Below are 19,651 nucleotides of genomic sequence, written 5' to 3'. Positions count from 1 at the left end.
GTGCCATGCCTGGCCCCTGTGGAGATGCTCATGCAGTACAGGCTGTGCCTGGCCCCCGAGGGTCAGGGTCTGCACCCTCTTATGGACGGACTGTGTGAGCTGTGGCTCGGGTCTCTAGCCAAGGCAACAGGGACAACAGCCTTTCCTTCATCTGCCTTATCTCCTGATATCACAAGCCCCAGGGGAAGAGCTGCTCCTTCTGCACTGCTGTATCATGCATTGCACAAGAATTAGGGAGAGAAGGAAGATCTGAATGTTAAAGTAGTAGAGATAATAATGCCCAGCTAGTTGCAGGCTGATCCTAGACAGCGGGGCATAGTGCTCTTACTGGGTAATGAGCACATTTTCTGGGCTGTTTCAAGGAAAACCTCAGCCAAGGGGCTGCTGGCTAACAGTGCTCATGCACGGTTCCTGTGGAGGGAGCTGGCTCTTCTGTTCTCTATTTTCCACCCCAAAAAAAAGCATATGAACAAATGGAGCCTTGCAGCAGCCTCAGGGCTCTGGGGCATGATTATCTCTCTGGTTTCATGGAGAAGGAGAACAAAGAGTTTGGCATCTGAAAGTGGGACACAGATTTCCTCTTTGGCTTAGCTGTGCTGCAGCAGGAAAGTGATGTTGTGCTCTGCGCAGTGAGGCTCTGGTCTTTCTTGGAGCTGAATACGTGTGCCGGAGTGGCGCTGCGCAGTTTTACAGGTGCCACGTTTTGAATGAGCTCTTGGTGACTTGATGCAGCATTCAGTAGCTGCTACAACCCTGCCCAGAATTAGCAGAGGGAAGGTCTGCATTTCATCTCCTCCTTCTCCCGTCTATCTTCCCTTTTGTGCTTTCAGCTGAATGCAGTAGCAGAGATTTTTGAGGCAGCGCAGGGTTTTTACCTGCTCATCTTATTCCAAGGTGCTGGCCAGTGTGGAGCAGGCTGGACTCATCTGTGCCATGTGGATGGGGCATGTCCCCAGCTGCAAGCTTCCCGGCCTCAGGGTACACCAGTGGACAGTCCTTTGCTCCTCTGCCATGCAAGGTGAGGAAAGATTGCTCCTCTGCCATGCTGGACACTTCAGGGCATCCTCTGGATCATTCTCACGCTTGTTTCTGCTCTTTCCTTGTCAATTATTTTTTTCTTTATTCACTTTTTCCATTATTAAATTGTGGCAACAAAGTCCAAGGTGACTTTCTCAGGTGAAGGTCATCACTTTCCATTGCAAGACCAATTTCGCCCAATTTGCTCCGTTCACTGACTTCACAAAAAAAAAGAAAAAAACTAAAAAAAACCCCAAAACATATCAAGCCCAATACAGCAACTAACCACTGACATTACTTACAACATCTCTGGAGGCTCATCAAATCCAGCTCTATGTGTATGAAGTTATTATTCCCCCCCCTCACACATTGCACAGCCATGCCTTTTGCACAGTACTTGTGACTCCTGTTGAGATGGGGAAATCTACTGCTGTGAAGGCCACAGTCTCACTGAGGATATTGCTGCAGTTCAGGGTTTGAGCTAAAATCTTGGCTCAGAGGTGCAGTTTTGGTAAGGTAGTGGCCGACAGGAGCAGTAACTCACGCTGCATCCGCTGAGCTGTGACACTGCAGCCTCTGGGGAAAAAATGAAGGTGCCAGCAGGGATGCCCGCCCACACCGCAGTGGCAGTGCCTGGACCCCATGCTGGGCTGTAATGAAAAGGAACAAGAGATATAAGGCAAGTGAGAAATTCCAGCTGAAATTGTCCTCTGTGCTCATTTTTAGGCACTTCTGCTCCAGCTATGTTCTTGCTGAAGTCACTGGAAGGTTTAGTCTCCCTGGAGTGGGATCGTCCCTTAGCAAGGAACAAGGCAGGCAGAGGAGGCCAACTAATGTTATTCCTGGGTTGTGAGTACAAAAATGTGGAGAAATAGATGCAAAACATCAGCTTCTGTCCTAGAGGAGGAACAGTGAGTTGGGGTTTTTTTGCTCAGCAGAACTAATGATACCTGCTTTTCTCTTCATAATGTCCTTTGTCCTTCCACCTCTCATGACAGGTCCCTTATGGCAGTGTTTACTGTCTTTCTAGTCCCCCACACCCCCCCATCCTCAGTGTTCCTACCTGTCTGCCACGTCTCCAGGCTACCCTCCTAGGAGCTGCCTCCTTCCTCCCTGGTCCCCTGCACATGGGCTGGCTGGAGCATGGTGCACGACGAGGCCCGCCTGGGGTCACCCTACAGCCCTTCCTTGGGAGAAGCACTAACCTGAGTCTCTTCCCTTTCTCCATTCCCTACTTCTTGAGGAACTTGATGTCTTTGAGGGCTGTGCTCCTTTTTTCAGCTATGGGTGAAACTTAACAGTGAGCTCAAAAAGTAACTGGGGTTGGGAACAGACAGATGGGTCTGGGCTAAAAATGTCCGTGTTTCTTCAGGCAGGGCAAAAGAATGACATAGCAAAACTGTATAAACTACCAGTATCGTGAAGCTGGCATCCCAGTGTGCCAGCTTGCACTATATAAGAAAAGGAAAACAATTCCAAATTTAATCAGCACATTTAAACTGGGCAGAAATAGGCCTTTAATCTTTTTAATGTGGTAATTTCACTGAGGAGGATGGAGACGGGGATGCCTTTAAGCCACGTCTGTCTTTCCCAGTCTCAGAGGTGGCAGGGACTCAGGGAGCTGCCTGCAGCTTGCTTGGAGGCTGCTACAAGGGGAGCGGGATGTGGCCTGGCCTCGATCCTCACACTGCTGCAGTTACTCGGGATGGGTCTGGACAGTCTGTGGGAGCGTAGGAAGAGCCCTGCCAGCTCTCTGCTCCCCGGGGAAGGCTTCTCAAGTGCCAGGATGATCTTTAAACAAGAGCGCTAAAACAGCTCAGAGGGTGCATTGTTTGCATTGTTCAGAAAAGGCACAAAACCCCTGCTTTCCTCCGAGGCAACATGAGGCAGCCCCAGCCACCGAGGTGAGAGCAGCAGTGATGGGTGAAGCAGTCTGTGGCTGGGAGCAGGATCTGACCCTGCTTCTCCCTGGGAGAGGAACCAGAGGAGATTCAAGCAGGCATCCAGAGCCAGGGAGAGCACTGCAACTGCTGACCCGATTCCTCCTCTGTGTATAATGCAAAAATCGAGGTGCCACTTGGCAAAGCGACCATGCAGTAGGCTGCAGCCAGGTCCAGCAGCTCAGCGGTTCTTCACCTGCTTTTTTCAGGGCTGTGAGGGGCTGTCACAGCCCTCCCAGGATTGCAGCCGTGGGCTGTGAGATGTGTTCTGGCCTCATGTGGATGTGCTGTTTGTTTAATGGTTTACGAAACACAACTCATGCCCCCCCTTGCCCCCTCAGCTCATCTGGATGCTTGTCTGGATAGGGATGTGGTGTGGTACCAACCTCACCTGCCACGTTATCAGGAGCGACACAGCTCGCCCAGGGCTGATGGTGGAGGAGGGAGGTTGGGCAACAGCTGCATGTCAGACCTGGACATCAGCAACCCAAATCTCATGCAGAAGGGTGGAAAAGCTGGGTGGAGGTGAAGGCCACCCAGCAGCTCCATTACCCAAGTGAGCTGATTTACTTTCTTATTGCATCCTCTGTGAGTGCTGATCTCTTCTCTGACCAAGCAATCACCTCTCTTCAGGGGAAGGGAGATGAAAGGTTGGGTGTCTGCAGTGGCTGCCTCTGGGGCAGCAAGTGGAGAGGGCTGTGAAACATGAGACAGCCCTGAGAAGGCTCCATGTGTGTCCAGCACCCCACCAGCATCCTCAGGCACCCACGGGGCGCTCTTCCCCAGACCCTGCAGCTGTCATGGATGCAGGAAGCTCAAGCATATGCTGCTGCTGCAGCAAGCAGAAAATCGGCTGATCATCTGCTGTGCCCTGATCAGCCGGTCACGGCTTTAAACAAGATGCAAGAGCCTTGGGGTTACTTGGCTGTCATTAAAATGGTGTGGATGGAAGGAAAAGTCTAATTGACTGAACAACAGCCTGTGCCATGTAATTAAACTAATTGTGGCTCTACCTGCATGGGTCAGAAGTGATTTGTGTGGTTGTTAAAACACTGACAAATAAGAGGTGGGGAGGTGTGAAAGTATTTCTCACACGTGTTTCCACAGGTAATTTTGCTGTTTCATTTCGGGCAGTTTTATGCCCTTGAAATTTTGGGTTTCTGTCAAATTTGAGGAGACTGTTAATATTTCACACTGAAGCAGGGGAAAGCAAAAAGGTCACCGTTGTTAGCAGTTTCAGGCAGCAGCATTTCAAGTGGAGGTAATATTTTTTCAGGGCTATTTTCTTATTTGAAGTGAAATTCCTCAAAAAAGGAGGGGAAGGACTGTTTTCCAGAATGCGTTTCAGCCTGGCTCTGCACCTCCTGGGGACCATGCAACTATTTTTATTGACTTATGCAGCAGAAGACCAAGCTTTCTGCACGACTCAGTGAAACTCAGGTCACTACTTTACTGCCTGGGATTTATGACCTTAGCTTTTAGTGATTGTTTTGAAAATCTTGGCTTCAGAATATGATGTATTTAGAAGAAGCCAAATGAGAAACCTGCTATAGTGTCATGTTTAAACTCTTTGACCTTGTTTTCAGGTCCTTGCAAAGCAGATCCCACCTCCAGCTTGTGGCTCTGCTCTTATTGATTATCATTTTGAGTCCTTCAGGCGTTTTGCTGTGCCCAAAGCGCCGTGTGCTTTTCAGAATGAATAATGTGACATGACAGAGAGCTGCTGAACCAACTCTGCTCTCTCTAGGCTGTCAGCACAGGGAAGAGCCCTGCACTTGTGCTGGAGGAGACCCATGTGGATAAGTGGAGGGGCTGGTACATTTTGTCCCAGTAGGACCACTTGTCCAGCATGTGAGCTGATGTCTAAACATAGGAGTCAAACACTTAGCCTGGAGCAACTGATGCCTGTATTTTTCCTGGTCAGAGTTGCATGTCCAGGGAAGGACATGGCGCATCTGGGCTGCAGGACATGCATGAGCCCTTCTGCCCTAATCATCCATCACTGTAGAAGACAGGACAGTAGGTGGGATGAACCTTCAGTGGGTCATCTTGACTGTTTTCCTATTTCTTCACTGTGGAGAAACCTCTATAAATCTAGTTTATCCTTTCTGAGCTGGAGATGAAAGACCTCACTTCTCAGGTAAGAAAAAACTACCAGTATGGTCTGCTGTTCCTCTGTCATCCTACCCCAAGTATATGAAATATGAGGTGTGATCATCTAACTGCAATATATATCGCTCCAGAACTGTGTCAGCAAGAAAAGGGGAAAGAGCACGGGGAGAGCAGGATATATACATACTTTTTAAAGATAGCATCTTACCTACTGGTTTTTGTCTCAGAAAAAAAAGTGAGTCAAAATGGCTTCTGCTGAGCCTAATTTGTTATGTCTCCAGGCATAGCTAATTATCCTGACTTAGCCCAGTGCTGAATTCTTCCCAGGGGTTTTGGTGCTATTTCTTCTGTTTTGATTTATAAATTGTCTTTATTTTACTTTCCTCCTACATGTTCTGTATAATCTTTTTGCTCCCTGCCTTACTGAGGAGCCAGGAGCTGGTGTGACAGTGCTATCACAAGGTGTAGGACAGAAAGGGGATCTGTTCACTAAAGCCTTTGCGTTGGGTGTCCAGCAATGATTTGTTGTGGTGTCTGCCTTATGGGCTATGTGAAATGGTCTCTTCTCCCCAGAAGGCTTTTTTGTACTGCCACTTGCTTCTGGGCTTACCTGCAACCGTCCTTGTGCTAGAGGAGTTGTGAGGCTCAGGGCTGGCTCCATAGGTCAGAGGGCTTTGATTACAGCCTTCATCCCACAGCAAGGAGATTTTTTAGCTTCTCTACTGATATACCAGAATGGATTACGGTTATTTTCTGGTTCAGCCATTCCCTTCACAGTTGACACAGTTTTTCTAACCTCAATGACAAATTCTGTGGGGAAAGGAAATCCATCTGCTGTAATCATGGAGTGTCAATTGTAGTAAGCAGGAGCCGATACTGCCGTTGAGCCTGGGTTTGGGAGACCATCTCTCTGCAGGATGCTTTAGAAATGCTAGTTAATGAGTCTCCCAAGCATCCCATGGGGCAAGTAGGTACTGTTTGCGTAGGAGACAATACTGCCAAGAGAAAGCAGCTCAAGCAAGGCCAACTGTAACTGCTAGAGCATGCCACCTCTTCATAGCATTGCTTTGTTTCCTGATATATTCACTCGGTTTTCCTTTCTTTTTTTTTTTTTTTTTTTTTTAATGTGTGCATCTGGGAATGTTTTTGTCAACACACTTCTCTGGGAGATTGTAGCACTGGTCACTCTTATGGCTCCTAGTGGAGGCTTAAATTTGGCTCTGCATAAAATGGGCTGAGAACTGGGTGAGAGCCAAAGCCATGCCAGTCCCAGATCCTGTCTTCTGCACTGGCTGAGGGCAGATGCTGAGGGGAGAGGATAAAACCAGGAAAAGTAGGGAGTGATACTTCCTTGGAAGAGTCCTTCAACCCCCAACAACTTGCAGCTCAGGGATTCCCTGAACCACAGTGGTAGCTCCTGGTGGATTTTTCTTCTATTATTTTTCCTCTTAATTTCCTTGTTGCAGTCATGTAAACTCTTATCATCCAGCATGTTCTGGGGTGAGGAGCCTCACTCCATAGCTGTGCACTTTGTGGAGTATCACCTTTTTCTCTTTTTCAACCTACTACCTGCTGTCTTTATTTAATCCCCATAGTTCTTGTGTCAGAAATAGTGAATACTCATATTCTATAGCACTGATACATTTATAGGCCCCTGTCAGTCACCTCTTCCACAGGACAATGGATCCTAGTTCATTGAACCTTTCCTCACATGGAAGATGTTCCACACTTTTGAGCATCCTTTTGGCACTTCTCTATGCCTTTTTCTAACTTTGCAATAGCTTCTGTAAAGGGAAGGGAGAACTGCACTTAGTTTTCAAGACATGAGTGCAATATTGTTTTAGATACTGGTGTAATAACGTAGCCTGTTCTTGCTTTCTTTCTTTCTGAATTGTTTTGGTGTGCTGGTTATATTCTTCTTAGGGTCTAAAATCAATGGAAATATTAATTAATTTTTTTGTCAGACTTGTCCAATTAATCCTCAGGACTTTAGAGTCCTGACTTAATGGGATTTCAGTGGTTCACAGGCTGGCTATAGTCACTAGCAAGCATCATCTGAATACACCTGGCGATTACAGTATCACATGTGACATGGTGTACAAGGAGGTGCTGAGTAGATCAGCCATTTCCTTGCCATGCATTGCAGGTACACAGCTGTGGTCATGGCTGTATTGCTGCCATGACAGGGAATTAGGGCATGGGATTGCAATGTGGGGCATGTCTGTAGTGGAGGTGCCATTGTAAAGCTACACCTTCACAGCCATGCATGGCTGGCTGGACCACATGATCTCTCAGATGGCCCCGTGACTTGTGCACTCAGTTTTGGGCTCCAGACCTGGGGAATGTGGCACCTCCATCATGCCTTTTTCCACCGTTGCTCAGACATGATAGATATATTTCTCTGCCTGGACTGCTCTGTGGTGGGTCACCCACGGGCTGTAACTTCCCTGCATGCGTACTGGTCCTGGAGCTTTTCCTGCAGAGCAGGTGTTGGGATGAAGAGAATAAGATGAGAGTTGCTATGTGCTAGTAACAACCAGGTCCGAGCCTGTTGTTAGCAGTCTACATAACCATGACTTCTCAGAAGGGCAACTGTGGAGCAAGACAAAATTATCCTCCTTTTCCTCTCTGGGGAAAGCAGGGAGGTATGGATGGGCTGCTCTGATGTGCACCAGTCTATCCAGTGAGTCCATCTCAGACCCAGCAAGGTCCCCCCCAAGCCCACTACACTAACACAGGATGCCTTCTTTCTCTACTTTCTCATCAGGAGCTTTGCCCAGCGCTTCCCATTTCATCCATGCTCGGCCAGGGTGGAGGCTACCCTTCCTGCTCCTCCAACCCCTAAGCAAGAGTGGCCGTACATCTGAGTTACAATGGGCAAGATGGACACCACCTCCATGGAGCTGAGCTCTCCCTCCAAGGCAAACCAGGCAGCCCTGGAGGAGTCAGATCCCAGTGCCTCCAAGGCCGTGAGCACCAAGAAGAAGAAGGAGATCCCAGACAGAGGCTCCTGGAAGGGGAGATTTGACTTCTTGCTGTCCTGTGTGGGCTATGCTATTGGGCTAGGCAACGTCTGGCGCTTCCCATATCTCTGCGGCAAGAATGGAGGAGGTGAGAGAAATGCACAGTGCCTGTGCTCATCCCTGAGCAGCCATGTTGCCTGAACAGGCTTTGGTTTGGTGTGGGTCTGGGCAAGTGGCTGGCTCCCTGGCTGAGAGCTCTCCCTCATGATGTGAATTGTTAAGCTGTCAGGAGACTAGTCTCTGGGCTTTACTAGCAAGTGCAGGTTGGGAAGAAGCAGCCCAAAGAAACATAACAAGAAACATAACAAGAAGTTTGAGTTTTGTCAAGCTTCTGCAGTCCAAATTTGCAGCAGAGTGTCTGGGATCATTTATTTACAAGGAGGGCTACGCACATAGGCCCCCAGCTGGATGCTGGGGCATTCCCAGGGAAATCAATATCTGCTAATGGTGAGTTTCTCCTCAGTCTAGTATATTCTCAAGAGGTAACGATTTTGCATCTGGATTTGGGTCACATGTCTGAGGAGTTTTGATTAGAAGCTTTGCATGGACCATAGCAGGTCTGTGTAGACATATATACAAACATACATACATATGTACGTGTACACAGGCATGCATGAGTGTCATCATCTATGGAAGGAAATGAGCTTTGACTTTCTACAGTGCTGTAAGAAGGGTCACAGTTGTTGTCTCCATCCTAATGTTTGGAAAACAGAGGCCATGAGAGAAGGTAGCGGCTGGTGAAGGATTTACAGTAACTGTGATGCAGCTGGTAGCAGTGCCCTCCTCTGTGGACAGCTAACACCAGCTTTTCTTATTTTTTTTATTATTGCGTCACTGCAGCCTTTCCTTACCAGTCCTCATCTGAGACTTTGCCAAACCATTGCAAGGCTAGAGAAAGGCAGGCAGATGGGCAAACAGTGCTGGGCTAGAAATCAAGAGATCTGGGAGATCAGCTCCCTGTCCAGCTACAGACTTTCTGAGTGTCTTGGATCAAGTCAGAAAATACACTTGTGTGCCTCAACTCCCCTCTAAAATGGTGCTATGTCGGGGTTACCATTAGCCGGGGTCCTTATTTCTCTGTGCGGGAACAGGAACGACACAACACCAATATGACGATCAGATCATCCATCTTTATTTTTTTTCCAGTCCTAGTTACATTTATATCCTACTAAGTTCCATACACGCACTCATCTATTTTCTAATAGGCTACAGGTTATCTACACGCGCTGTTCATGCCCCTCTACAAGCATTTGCATTGGTTAATTGCAATTAGCACGTAAAGCCCAAAACTTGCCAAAAACTCCCCTGTCTCATACCCTGTTTTGCTCAGACTTGTGTGCTTTTGCTGACCACAGGTGTTTCTCACTTATCTGCTATCTTGTGTGTTTTTGCCAGCCTTATTTTGCTGGCCTTGTCTTCATCTTTGCATTCTTCTGCCTGCACTAACTTTCCCTCAGCGCGGCCCAGACTCCTACAGTGCTATTTCTTCAGCTTTGGCAGGGAGATGCTCCTGTGGAGGGGAGTACAGGCTGCTTTGGTGTCAGTAGAGCAGAGGCTCTTTCTTCTCACCTCCTATGCCCAGCTCTCCTGTTGTTTGTGCCTGTTACTAAAATAACCTTCCCTCTCCCCTTGAAGAGCTGCTCACCTCATTGAACCATTTCTCACAACTTCCCACAAAAAGTCCAGACCCCTTTGTCTCAGCCTTAAGGCTGTACATATAATTTTAGCATTGCCTTCTAGTCTTCCCATGTCATTCTTTGCTTCCCTCTTAGCTCCCTTGTCCCCAGTGCCACGTTCATTCATGCTGCTCTGAGGGTCTCTTCTCATGTTCTTTTCCACATCTTCTTTCTTTGCCTTTTGCCTTGAATTCCCTTTTCAAAACCCGCTTTGTCTTAAGCTCTCATGATTTCTCATATTGCCAGCCCACTTCTGTGGTCCATGCTGTAGTCGATGCTGCGTAGGATGCTCTTCTCCACCCACCCTGGGAAAGAGGAGAGGGGTCTAGCTCCCTGCAGTGGTCTGTCCATGTAGCTCCACAGTATTTAGGGGGATATTAGCCCTTTCTCTCAAGCACGTGGACTGAGTCCCAGTGGGAGACTGGACAGTTACCCATTTTGACAAGAAGATTTCGAATTCAGTATGTCATTTTGTGCAGAGGCATGAGTGTGTGGCTGGGCCAGGTGAGGTTTATGTGAATCAGGCAGGTCTACCTAGGTGAGCCTGTGCCACCATCGCCAGAGACACGGTGTGAGTCTGTCATTTTCATCTAGCCACACAATGGCACCTGACTGCACTAGCCCTCCTCATACAACATTAGCCCCATGGCTAAGCCCCAGCACTGTTTTTTAGCCCAGTTTCTGCCTGGTGATTGCTGCGCCATCTCAAATCCACCAGATTTGTGCTGCCCATGGCTCTGTCTCCTCACACATAAAGGTGGGGATTACGATATCTATAATTAGATGAAGGGTGTTTTGAAGCTAAAATCAATTATATTTATAAAGTCAGCTGAGATCCTAGGACGGAGGGTGCTGTGGAGGTGGGGAGTGCTATTATTAGCATTAGCAATGGCATACAGGGTGATCTCTGCCCTGGCAGCAGCAGGCACGCAGAGGGATCAGCTGTCTGCGAGCAGAAATGCCGGACAGATGAAATGCGTGAATTGGTGCCTGCCTCTTCTTAGACACCCTGCCTCGCCTGCCAGTTCATGCCGTTTATGGCAGCCTGTATCGCTTGTTCCTTTCACCCCTACCCAGCCTGGCTGTTCGCAGGCACGACCGTTCCCGCAGCTGGCAATAATGAGCAGCAAGTGGAGGCTGCTGATGCCGGAGACAGGCAGGAGAGCTGACGCACGAAAGCGTCACTGGGAGCCGATGCGGAGCAGCGAGGAAGGGTCGCACGGCATCTGATTCACAATCGGGTGGGCACCGTCTTGGCTGTACCCCGACGGAGGCGCCTGCGGAGCAGAGCAGACTGTGGGTGAGACTCTAATTTTAGCGTCCTGCATGTGCGCTGCTCGGAGCACCGTCGTGTGGGCTGCTTCCATTACGCACAGGCAAATTGAACTGAACGGAAATATTGTCGTCTCACTTACCGCTGTCACATTGTATTAGCTCACGGCTGATTTGCTCGGCATTGTAATCGGGCACATAATTAGGGGATATTCAGCCAGGGTACAGCAGCCCAGCACCAGCCCCAGCCGCTGCAGGGAGCAGGCTTTACCCAAAGAGATGCCTGGGCTCCCTGCTGGCTCTGCACACAGCTGAATGTGCCCAGCTATGACTAACGCTCCAGCCTCTACACCAATTTCTAACCTCATGCAGTCTTTCTGATGTCAACAGGATTTTACCAGACTCTAAATTGACTCTAAATGCAGCTCAGTAGGTGCTAAAAATTGTCTGAGAGATCCTGAGCTTGAATAACTTGAGAGGAGAACATTTCTTTAAATAAGCATCATGCATTTCTCATTTACACGTTGAGACTCCAAGCAATGGTATGTAACAGCTTGTAATGCTCAACTTTTGATTCGTGGGCAGTGTTCTCTGTTTTAAGGATTAATTATTATTCCTTGCTGTACAGCATTAGGAGCTGCAGACTGTGGGCAAATTTGGGGCTGCACGGTGAGTGCCAGGAGCTGTGTAATCCTCCCCTGCCTCCAAGAGTGCCCTGAGCAGGCAGGGCAGGACCAATATCATCACCCCTTTGACCCATGGACTTTGGAGACAGGTTTGGACTCTCCCAAAGTCACACACAATCATTTGTAGCAGGCCAGGAACTGAACCAGACCTTTCAGCAGCCCATCCAGGGCCAGAGATTAAAGACCAGCCCTTTCTCTCTGTGCCAAGGCTTTCGGCACAGGCATACAAATTTTAGGTACAAATTTCAGAACTGATTTCCTCTCTGGCTGTACAGCACCTGGGGATGTTATCCATGCCTGCTCAGGGCCCTGACCCTCCAGAGTGGCAGTGTCATTTGCAACTGACCTCAGTTCCAGGCTGCGGTCTGCTTTGTAGATTTTCCCCTATTTTAGAGGATTTTTGTCAAGCCAGGATAAATGACCTGGGTCCAAAAGTTTGTCTGTTTTTTTTTCTCAATAATCTAATAAAATCTTTCACCTACAAACCCTCCTGGCCTGCTGTAGATGAAAAATGCAGGATCATCAGGACTGTGGACAAATTTCATTAGCTGCTTGCACAGAAGCAAGCAAGGCACTGTGATTGCTGATAAGCTCAAGTCTCCAAACTCTACAGTGAGGCACAATGGTAGTGAGGCAGCATCCATGTCCTCAGAGCTGACCCTGGCTTCCTGCAGGTCTCCTAGGGGGCTGGACCTTGCAGGCCATGGCAGCTGGCGAGAGCGCAGGGAGGATGCTGAGTGGGCAGCCCTCCTCCCGCAGCCATGCTCAAAGCTGTTTGGTCCTTCACGCCAGGCTGCTGGTGAAGCTGAGAGCCTGTGCTTCCATGCCAGCTTGCAATTCAGGCTCATGGTCATCGAGCTGCTGGCCCGGAGCGTATTTTTTCCCTGCCACCCGCTGCCAACTCCTCCTGCACGCTGCCTCCCTCGGACACCCATGCCGGGTGCTGGCACCTGCCTTTCCCAGCTGGGCTCAGCTCCCCGCTTGGCAGGCAGGCGTCCCCAGCTGGGTGTCCCCCGAGCCAGCATCCCTGGCTGTGCCTCGCTTCTTCCCTGTCCTCAGAGAGCAGCTGCTGGAGCCCGGCTCTGCCAGGTGCAAGCTGGGCTCCAGCTCTTCAGAGTGGCTTTGCTCACTGGCTCCATGTCTGCTTTCCCACTAATATCAGGAAAAGAAGACCCAGACTGACAACTTAGCCCTCCAGCTAGTGCAGAAACCAGTGCTGTCCTGAACATGGCCAGCTGCTTCTGAGCAAACTGAGTGTCCCCTCTCCCTCCCCATCCAGCATCTTCTGCAAGAGTTTGTTCTCCTCAGGAATGCTGGCATGCTTCAGCACATGCATGACGAAGCTGGAGAACGAGCTTTGTCCCAGATTCTAGAAGTCAGGATGACCCAAACACATACAGCCTTCAAATCACATGGCAAAGCTCTCCTATTCTATTTGCTTTTCTAATAACGAGGTACAAATAATATCTCTAGTGAATGACTGCACTACCTTATTTCTAGTGATGAAATTATTTCCATAGGATCCATAGAGAAGAGTAATGTTTTCACCAGGAATTTTAATGGTAAAACCTAGAACAAGGGTGTGAAGGTGTATGGGACTGTTACCAGAGCAAATACAGTTTTAGCCACAGTTTCCTTAAAAGACAGAAGCAGCTATGAACAAAGAAAGTAGTGGCCAATGCCAGATATTGCTTTTCCCTCAAGTTGAAGAATGGGGAGCTGCTGCAGGTAAGACAGAAAACATCAACAAGAACAAGTTACCAGTATCAGTGTCCAAGCTTTTGGGTTTGTTGTCAGATTGGGCTTAGCATTGCCTAAATATCTAACAACAACATGCATTTATGATACCTATATATCCATAGTGATAGGAACTGGTGAGGGGAAGGCAGTGGTGATCAGAATGGGAGACTCACTGAACATGCCAACTCCAGTTGCAAACTGTAGCCCTGAGCAACTCTGCTCCTCATCACATGGGTGCTGCAGAGCAAGAAACCACAGCTGGAGGCATTTACTTCTTGGTAAAAGGGAGAACCATCTGATAACATTGCTTCTTTCAGGGGCCTTCCTCATCCCCTATTTCCTGACACTGGTGTTTGCTGGGATTCCTCTCTTCCTGCTGGAAACTGCCTTGGGCCAGTATACCTCTGTTGGCGGACTGGGAGTCTGGAAATTAGCACCCATGTTTAAAGGTACTGTACTGTAAGTTTGTGAAGGCAATGGCACATAACTACAGACAAATATTCTTTAATGGCTTGGGAAGCAAATCAGCAAATCCCTGGGGACTGGGATGGGGTGGCAGGTGAGGGACATTTTTTTCTTCTGTCTTTATCAATCTGCCCTTGACCCTGATGTCTACAGTCACTAACATCACTGTGTTCTGTTCAAGCAGTCTTGTGTGATGACAAAGCACTTTATGAGCAGCAGGGACATAGAGAGGCTCTGACTTCAGAAGACCTGCCCCGAGCCTCGTGACATGGGCTCACTTTAATTCTGTGGGAAAGCTGTAGATAGGAGATGTGAACCTGTTGCCATGTCTGGAGTAGCAGCATTCTGGAAACCAGTGTTGATTTATAAATGCCTTGGATGTAGGAAAGAGCGATTCTGCCAGGGAAGTGACCAGATCCTGTTTTCATGGAACCCTCTCCTAAACTACCTGTAGCATACTAAAAGGTAGCACTGTTCACCCAGCAAAAATGGGCAGGTGAGAGATGTGAGGGAACAAGCCTTCCTCGCTCACCAGTTTGGCATAGTTCTATCAGGCACTGCATTGATGAGCTGGTTCACTTTTCCTGGCTCTGCCACAAAACTTGTGATGTCTGTGAGTACAGTTGGGCACCAGAGACCTGGATTGATGCTGCTCTCTGCCTTCATTCGCAGGAGTGGGGCTGGCAGCTGTAGTTCTCTCCTTCTGGCTGAACATCTACTACATTGTCATCATCGCCTGGGCTCTCTACTATCTCTTCAACTCTTTCACCGCAGTGAGTCACAGACTTGTCTACAGCATGGCATTGTCTGCACTGAGTCCTTACTCTCTGCTTTATGGGGAGGAGTTGTTTATGCCACAAAACGTGAACTAACTGCTTGTAGTCTGTGCAGAGAGCCTGTGTCATCACCCTGCTGGATCCTTCCCAAAGAGGTTCCTCAGCCCTGGAGGCAGTCGTGTAGTGCTGATGGGTACTGATGCTTGTCCTCTGGAGAGGGTGGTTCTCTGGAGGGGATGGTCCCATCCCCTCTCTGGGAACTGTTGCCAATTGCATCAGTCTTTAAAGCCCACCCTGTGTGTCTCTCACATTTCTAGAGCTGTGTGAATCTAAGAGCTGCACATTTCTACAACTGATTTTGTCACAACATGTTCTTATTATCCAGGACTTACTCCTGACCTTAATTAGTCCTCATTTATGCTTCTCTTGATAAATAAAATCCCAAGGATTTTTTTTTGCTGGGAAAATGATTCAGAAAGCATTTAGACATCTGCTTATGACTGTCCCTTATTATGTACCTTGGGGTTGTGGTTTATAGTGGGTTCCTCTTCCGTAGCAGGGTCTTCCACCATACAAGGTCAGAATCACTCCCCACATTAACTTCTTGGTAGCTGAATGATTTGTTTCAGCCCAACAGCTGGGAAGAGCTCCCTTAACTCTCTGAGCAACCTGCAACCTTAAAGGCATCTACTCCGTGATTCAGATAGGATCTTTTTTCATTTAGGTATAACTCTGAAATGCTGTTATGAATGTTGTACATCCAGTTTTACTTTTTGATCGAAAATTTCAAGTACTTATCAAGACTTTTGCTAAAATATTCTGTTTGGCATTCCCATCTGTGTTTCTACTGCCAATACCCACTGCAGGCTCGTGGGTCCAGAACAAAATTGTCAGTTGTGGATGATTAGGTGCACTGTCGGGGGATTCCCAAATTAACAAAATTCAACCCCAGAAGAACCCATCCCCGTTCCACCCTGGGCAGGATGCATGTTAGGATGAGGCTTTGGTACAGGCAGGTGTCACAGACCTGACTGGTGACAGTACTCGTATCTACACAGGTATTTGGCTCAAGGCCTTTTCTTTTACCAGAGATAATTCCATATTCTTCAAAGGAGCCAAGGTACAAATAAAAAAGCTAGGCTGATGCCTGACCCTGTTCCTCCTAAATTTGACCAGGAGTATTTTGAACCTGAACAGGAACCCAGCTTGCCTTCTGCAGTTTCTGTCCTCTGAAATTCAGAGGAAATGGAGCAGCAACAAACTGTCCCCCTGCCTGCCTCTCCTTATAAGAGCTGCACAGCATATCTGATGTGCAAAACACTTGGTTGACGGGCTGCTGTGCGTCGCTGCTTGAGCCATTGCATTTGCTTCAGTGCAATTAACACATCCACAATGATATCACTGGGTGGATGCAAAGAGCCTGGGTGGTCACTGGGGTGTCTCCACCTGCCCCTCCCATCGCCCTTCTTCTGCCAAGCCAACCTATACGTTAGGAGGTATCATCTGCTGGAGTGAACTGATTTAGATGGGGGGGTGAAGGCAGCACTTAAAGGCACTGAGGCCACAAAGCACTTAAAACACAGATAATATTTCTAAAGGGGTCTATGTTCATGGATGAATAGGAACAGATACAAAAATCTTCCTAAAGCTTTGTTGAGCTGGAGCCTGAGGTCTTATCTGCAGAGGGAAATCATCCAGAATAGCCGTTCTGCATTTATCTACATGTACTGCACTCAGAAAATGAGATTGCTGCACATGGAGACGTATCTGAGCTGCTCTTGTTGGACTGCCTTGGCTGTGGCACTACATGGCATGGGTGAGTTGCCCTGTGTGCTTGCACAGCCCCTGACACTGCGGTTTCATCGCTTGCAGTGTCAGAGCTGATTATATTAAATCTGTAGTTGTGTGCTGCCGTCACACTGCTACCTACGGTATAAACATCTCACAGGAATCCTTTTGTGCTGCTTGTAATCAGGGCAGGGAACAGCATGAAATAAAAAAAAAGCTTTAAATTTACTCCTGGGCTTGTATTACAGTAGTTTATTCATGTAGACAAACCGTTAACCCCCATTCTCAATGCCACATTGCATTTTAAGCATTGAAGCTTGGTATAAATGAGAGATAAGTAACAAATCAGTGTTTATTCTTTGTGCAGTAAATTCCAACTACTTGTTGAGTGAAGCTAGCCAAAAGCTGTAATGATTATATACACAATATTCCCCAATAGCTATTTTAATTAGTAGCTATTAATTACCAACAGTTAATTGGAAATTACTTTCTATCTGGGGAATTGCTAACATTTTATTAGAGCTACAGCATTGCCCTAATCACATTATGATATTGTTTCCTGGAAAGTCCGTGTCACATGTATCATTGTTTTGAAAAATCATTTCATGCTTTTGGCTGCAAAGTTCCTGCCTATCCAGTGGAACTGCCCATCCTCTTTGCAAAAAAAAATGGAGTTTCCGTTTAAAAGAAGACAAATTTCACTTCTCGCCAGTGGAAGATGTCACATTAATGATAACCCTGCTGTCCTTGTGCTGGTGCAGGACCTGCCGTGGCAGAGCTGTGGGAATGTCTGGAACACCAACCGCTGCTTCTCCAACTTCTCCCTGACCGACACCACCAACCTCACCAGCGCCGTCACCGAGTTCTGGGAGTACGTCCACAGCCTGCCTACACCAGGTTTCTCCCCCTCACCACGGCCATCATGCCTGCTCGTTGGGGCTGCGGCCGTGCCCACCGGCACCTTTCCTTGGACAGCCTTGGCAGGAGGGCATCAGAGCCAGCCGTTGGCCGGGGTGGGCATGGGCATGGGGTGTGCTGTGCAGCCACAGGCCAGATGGATAGAGAGGATAACAGCCTCCTCGCCTCTCTTCTCCTTCCTTTATGCCACCATGATGAACGTCAGGTCTCTTTAGGGTTTTGCAGGCTCTTGTGTTCATCTGCACCTGGCCCTTCACCCTCCGGATGTCTCCAGAATCTTTGCTCCCTCTGCCCCCAAGGGCCAAACTTCCCTTTAATGCAACCTCTCCCACCCCTAGGAGGAACATGCACCAGATGTCTGGGGGCCTGGGGGAGCCCGGCACCATCCGCTGGCCCCTGGCTGGCACACTGGCCCTGGCCTGGCTCCTGGTCTACTTCTCCATCTGGAAGGGTGTGGAGTGGACAGGCAAGGTACGGTGTGAGGACCGGGTGTTTTGGTGCTGCCTCTCATTGCTGTGCTCAGGTCTTGGCTGTCAAAATGTCCTCTGAATGCAATTTTGTTTGTCTATAACTAAGGTTATCGTGTTTTGAGGCAGAATCACGGTAGATGCTATTAAATTCCTGACATTTACGTTTCATGGTTGTAAAAACTGCTACCATGTTTATGGTAATTTTCATTCTAAGCATAGAGAATAGCTCTTCCCTGTAAAGTCATGGGTCTGAGTGCTCAGTCTTTTTGGGAAGAGACTTGGAAAGAGATTTTCAGAGATTACTTACATTTCCCACCTTTGGACAGCCATTTGAGAGAATGAGGCCTCTTCTGGGCTCCTCCTTTCGAAAATCATTGTCTCTTAAAATGCTGCCGGTGGAAAAAAACTCACCACTTCCTTTGAAAATTTTCCTGCTGCCCTTTAGGTATTGGTGGGAGACCCTCAGATCAGAAGGATGCTGTTATTCACTGTGTAGCATTTCAGACTAGTACAGTGGAAAGCTAATTGCTTAGTCTAGTGAAACAGCAAAGCTGAGATACTGAGATGTGCTATTTAGAGCACAGCGTGGTGTAGCAGGACAGTATTGTGAAAGGAATAATCTAGAGGAGAGATCAGAAAGAAGTGCTTCAGGCATAGGTCACCTAAGCTGTTAACTTCCTTGGTGGCTTTCAAACAGGTTTTAGCTACGTAGCCACAGCAAAGCCCAGCTGATTGCCAAGTATGGGCCCTGTGATGAGGGATGGCACGTACCCGTGATTCCCTGAAACAGTACTGAAAAGAAAGTAGTGGAGTCAAGATGACATGTTGCTTGATGCATTAGACTAGAGAAACACCAGCTTTAGCTCTGCAAAATAAGAATGTGATGACTTAAAGGGATTACTTCTGTGGACTAAATTTATCCCTGTGCAATTCCCTTGTCTTTGGGCAATTCATCCAGACTTTAACAGGCTACTTTTGTGATTAGTGTGTCCTTGTGCGTCATTGAAAGGACAAAACTCCAACAGCCAGATACATTACTAGCACAAGAACAGGAAAGAGAAAACACAAAGAAATGTTGCCAAAAGCAGCTCTGCATGGGGAGCTTGTTCCCTCACAGGGACGCAGTGCCACCGTGGACAGGAAAGCTCCTGGGCACTGGTAGGCTGATGGCTTCTCTCCCACGATGTCTTTCGCAGGTGGTGTATTTCTCGGCTACTTACCCCTACTTCATGCTTTTCATCCTCTTCTTCCGGGGAGTCACGCTGCCAGGAGCCAAGGAGGGGATCCTCTTCTACCTCACGCCTGACTTCAGGAAGCTCTCCGACTCTGAGGTTTGTAGCCTAGTGAGGAAATCTCTCATCTCCCAGCTGTCTTCGCATTAGTCTTCCCCAGGCACTTCCACTGAATATTTTTAGTATTAAAAAAACCTTGGAATAGTTCCCTGTTCAAGCAGTCACAACCCTCACAGGCTTAGACAAAGCTGAAGGGCAGGCCCTTCGTGGGTGGAAATCTGTGCAGCAGCTCTGATGTACTTAAGCAGTGTTATCCACAGGGCAAGGGGGGGTCAGAAATTACCCCAATGAAGGAAACTCCCCTCTGGGCTGGGAATGCCTCATTTCACTGACTCTCCCAGGGCTGGTGATTTGGTCTTGATCTGGTGGTCCCAGAGAAAAGGACAAGGTGGTGGCACTGGCACAGGCCCCTCAGAAGCAGCACAAGTACAACAGTACACACAGCAGCAATTTTTGGAAGTGCTTAAATAGTGAGT

At 48.1% G+C, this 19,651-nt stretch overlaps 1 protein-coding gene across 6 annotated transcripts in view; it reads left to right on the top strand.

The window, feature by feature from the left end:
• Positions 1-19,651, top strand: part of LOC141944659 (sodium- and chloride-dependent GABA transporter 1-like) — a 35,606-nt gene that overhangs the window by 1,325 nt on the left and 14,630 nt on the right. For 4 of the 6 annotated variants that reach the window (XM_074871630.1, XM_074871632.1, XM_074871628.1 and 1 more), the window contains 6 exons: positions 7,837-8,180; positions 13,784-13,915; positions 14,604-14,704; positions 17,257-17,366; positions 17,752-17,884; positions 19,080-19,214. In XM_074871630.1, the coding sequence (XP_074727731.1) occupies positions 7,943-8,180; positions 13,784-13,915; positions 14,604-14,704; positions 17,257-17,366; positions 17,752-17,884; positions 19,080-19,214 (849 nt within the window). In that variant the 5' untranslated portion in view covers positions 7,837-7,942. Of the gene's footprint in view, positions 1-4,982; positions 5,098-7,836; positions 8,181-10,942; positions 11,069-13,783; positions 13,916-14,603; positions 14,705-17,256; positions 17,367-17,751; positions 17,885-19,079; positions 19,215-19,651 lie in introns of those variants that run through there. The other 2 variants (XM_074871631.1, XM_074871634.1) reach the window with 2 other exon arrangements.

Source organism: Strix uralensis, chromosome 5, assembly GCF_047716275.1.
Source record: "Strix uralensis isolate ZFMK-TIS-50842 chromosome 5, bStrUra1, whole genome shotgun sequence".
In the NCBI taxonomy this organism is placed as follows: Eukaryota; Metazoa; Chordata; class Aves; order Strigiformes; family Strigidae; genus Strix; species Strix uralensis.
Note: the sequence above shows the minus strand (reverse complement) of the source record. Positions and strands in the feature narration are given on the sequence as shown.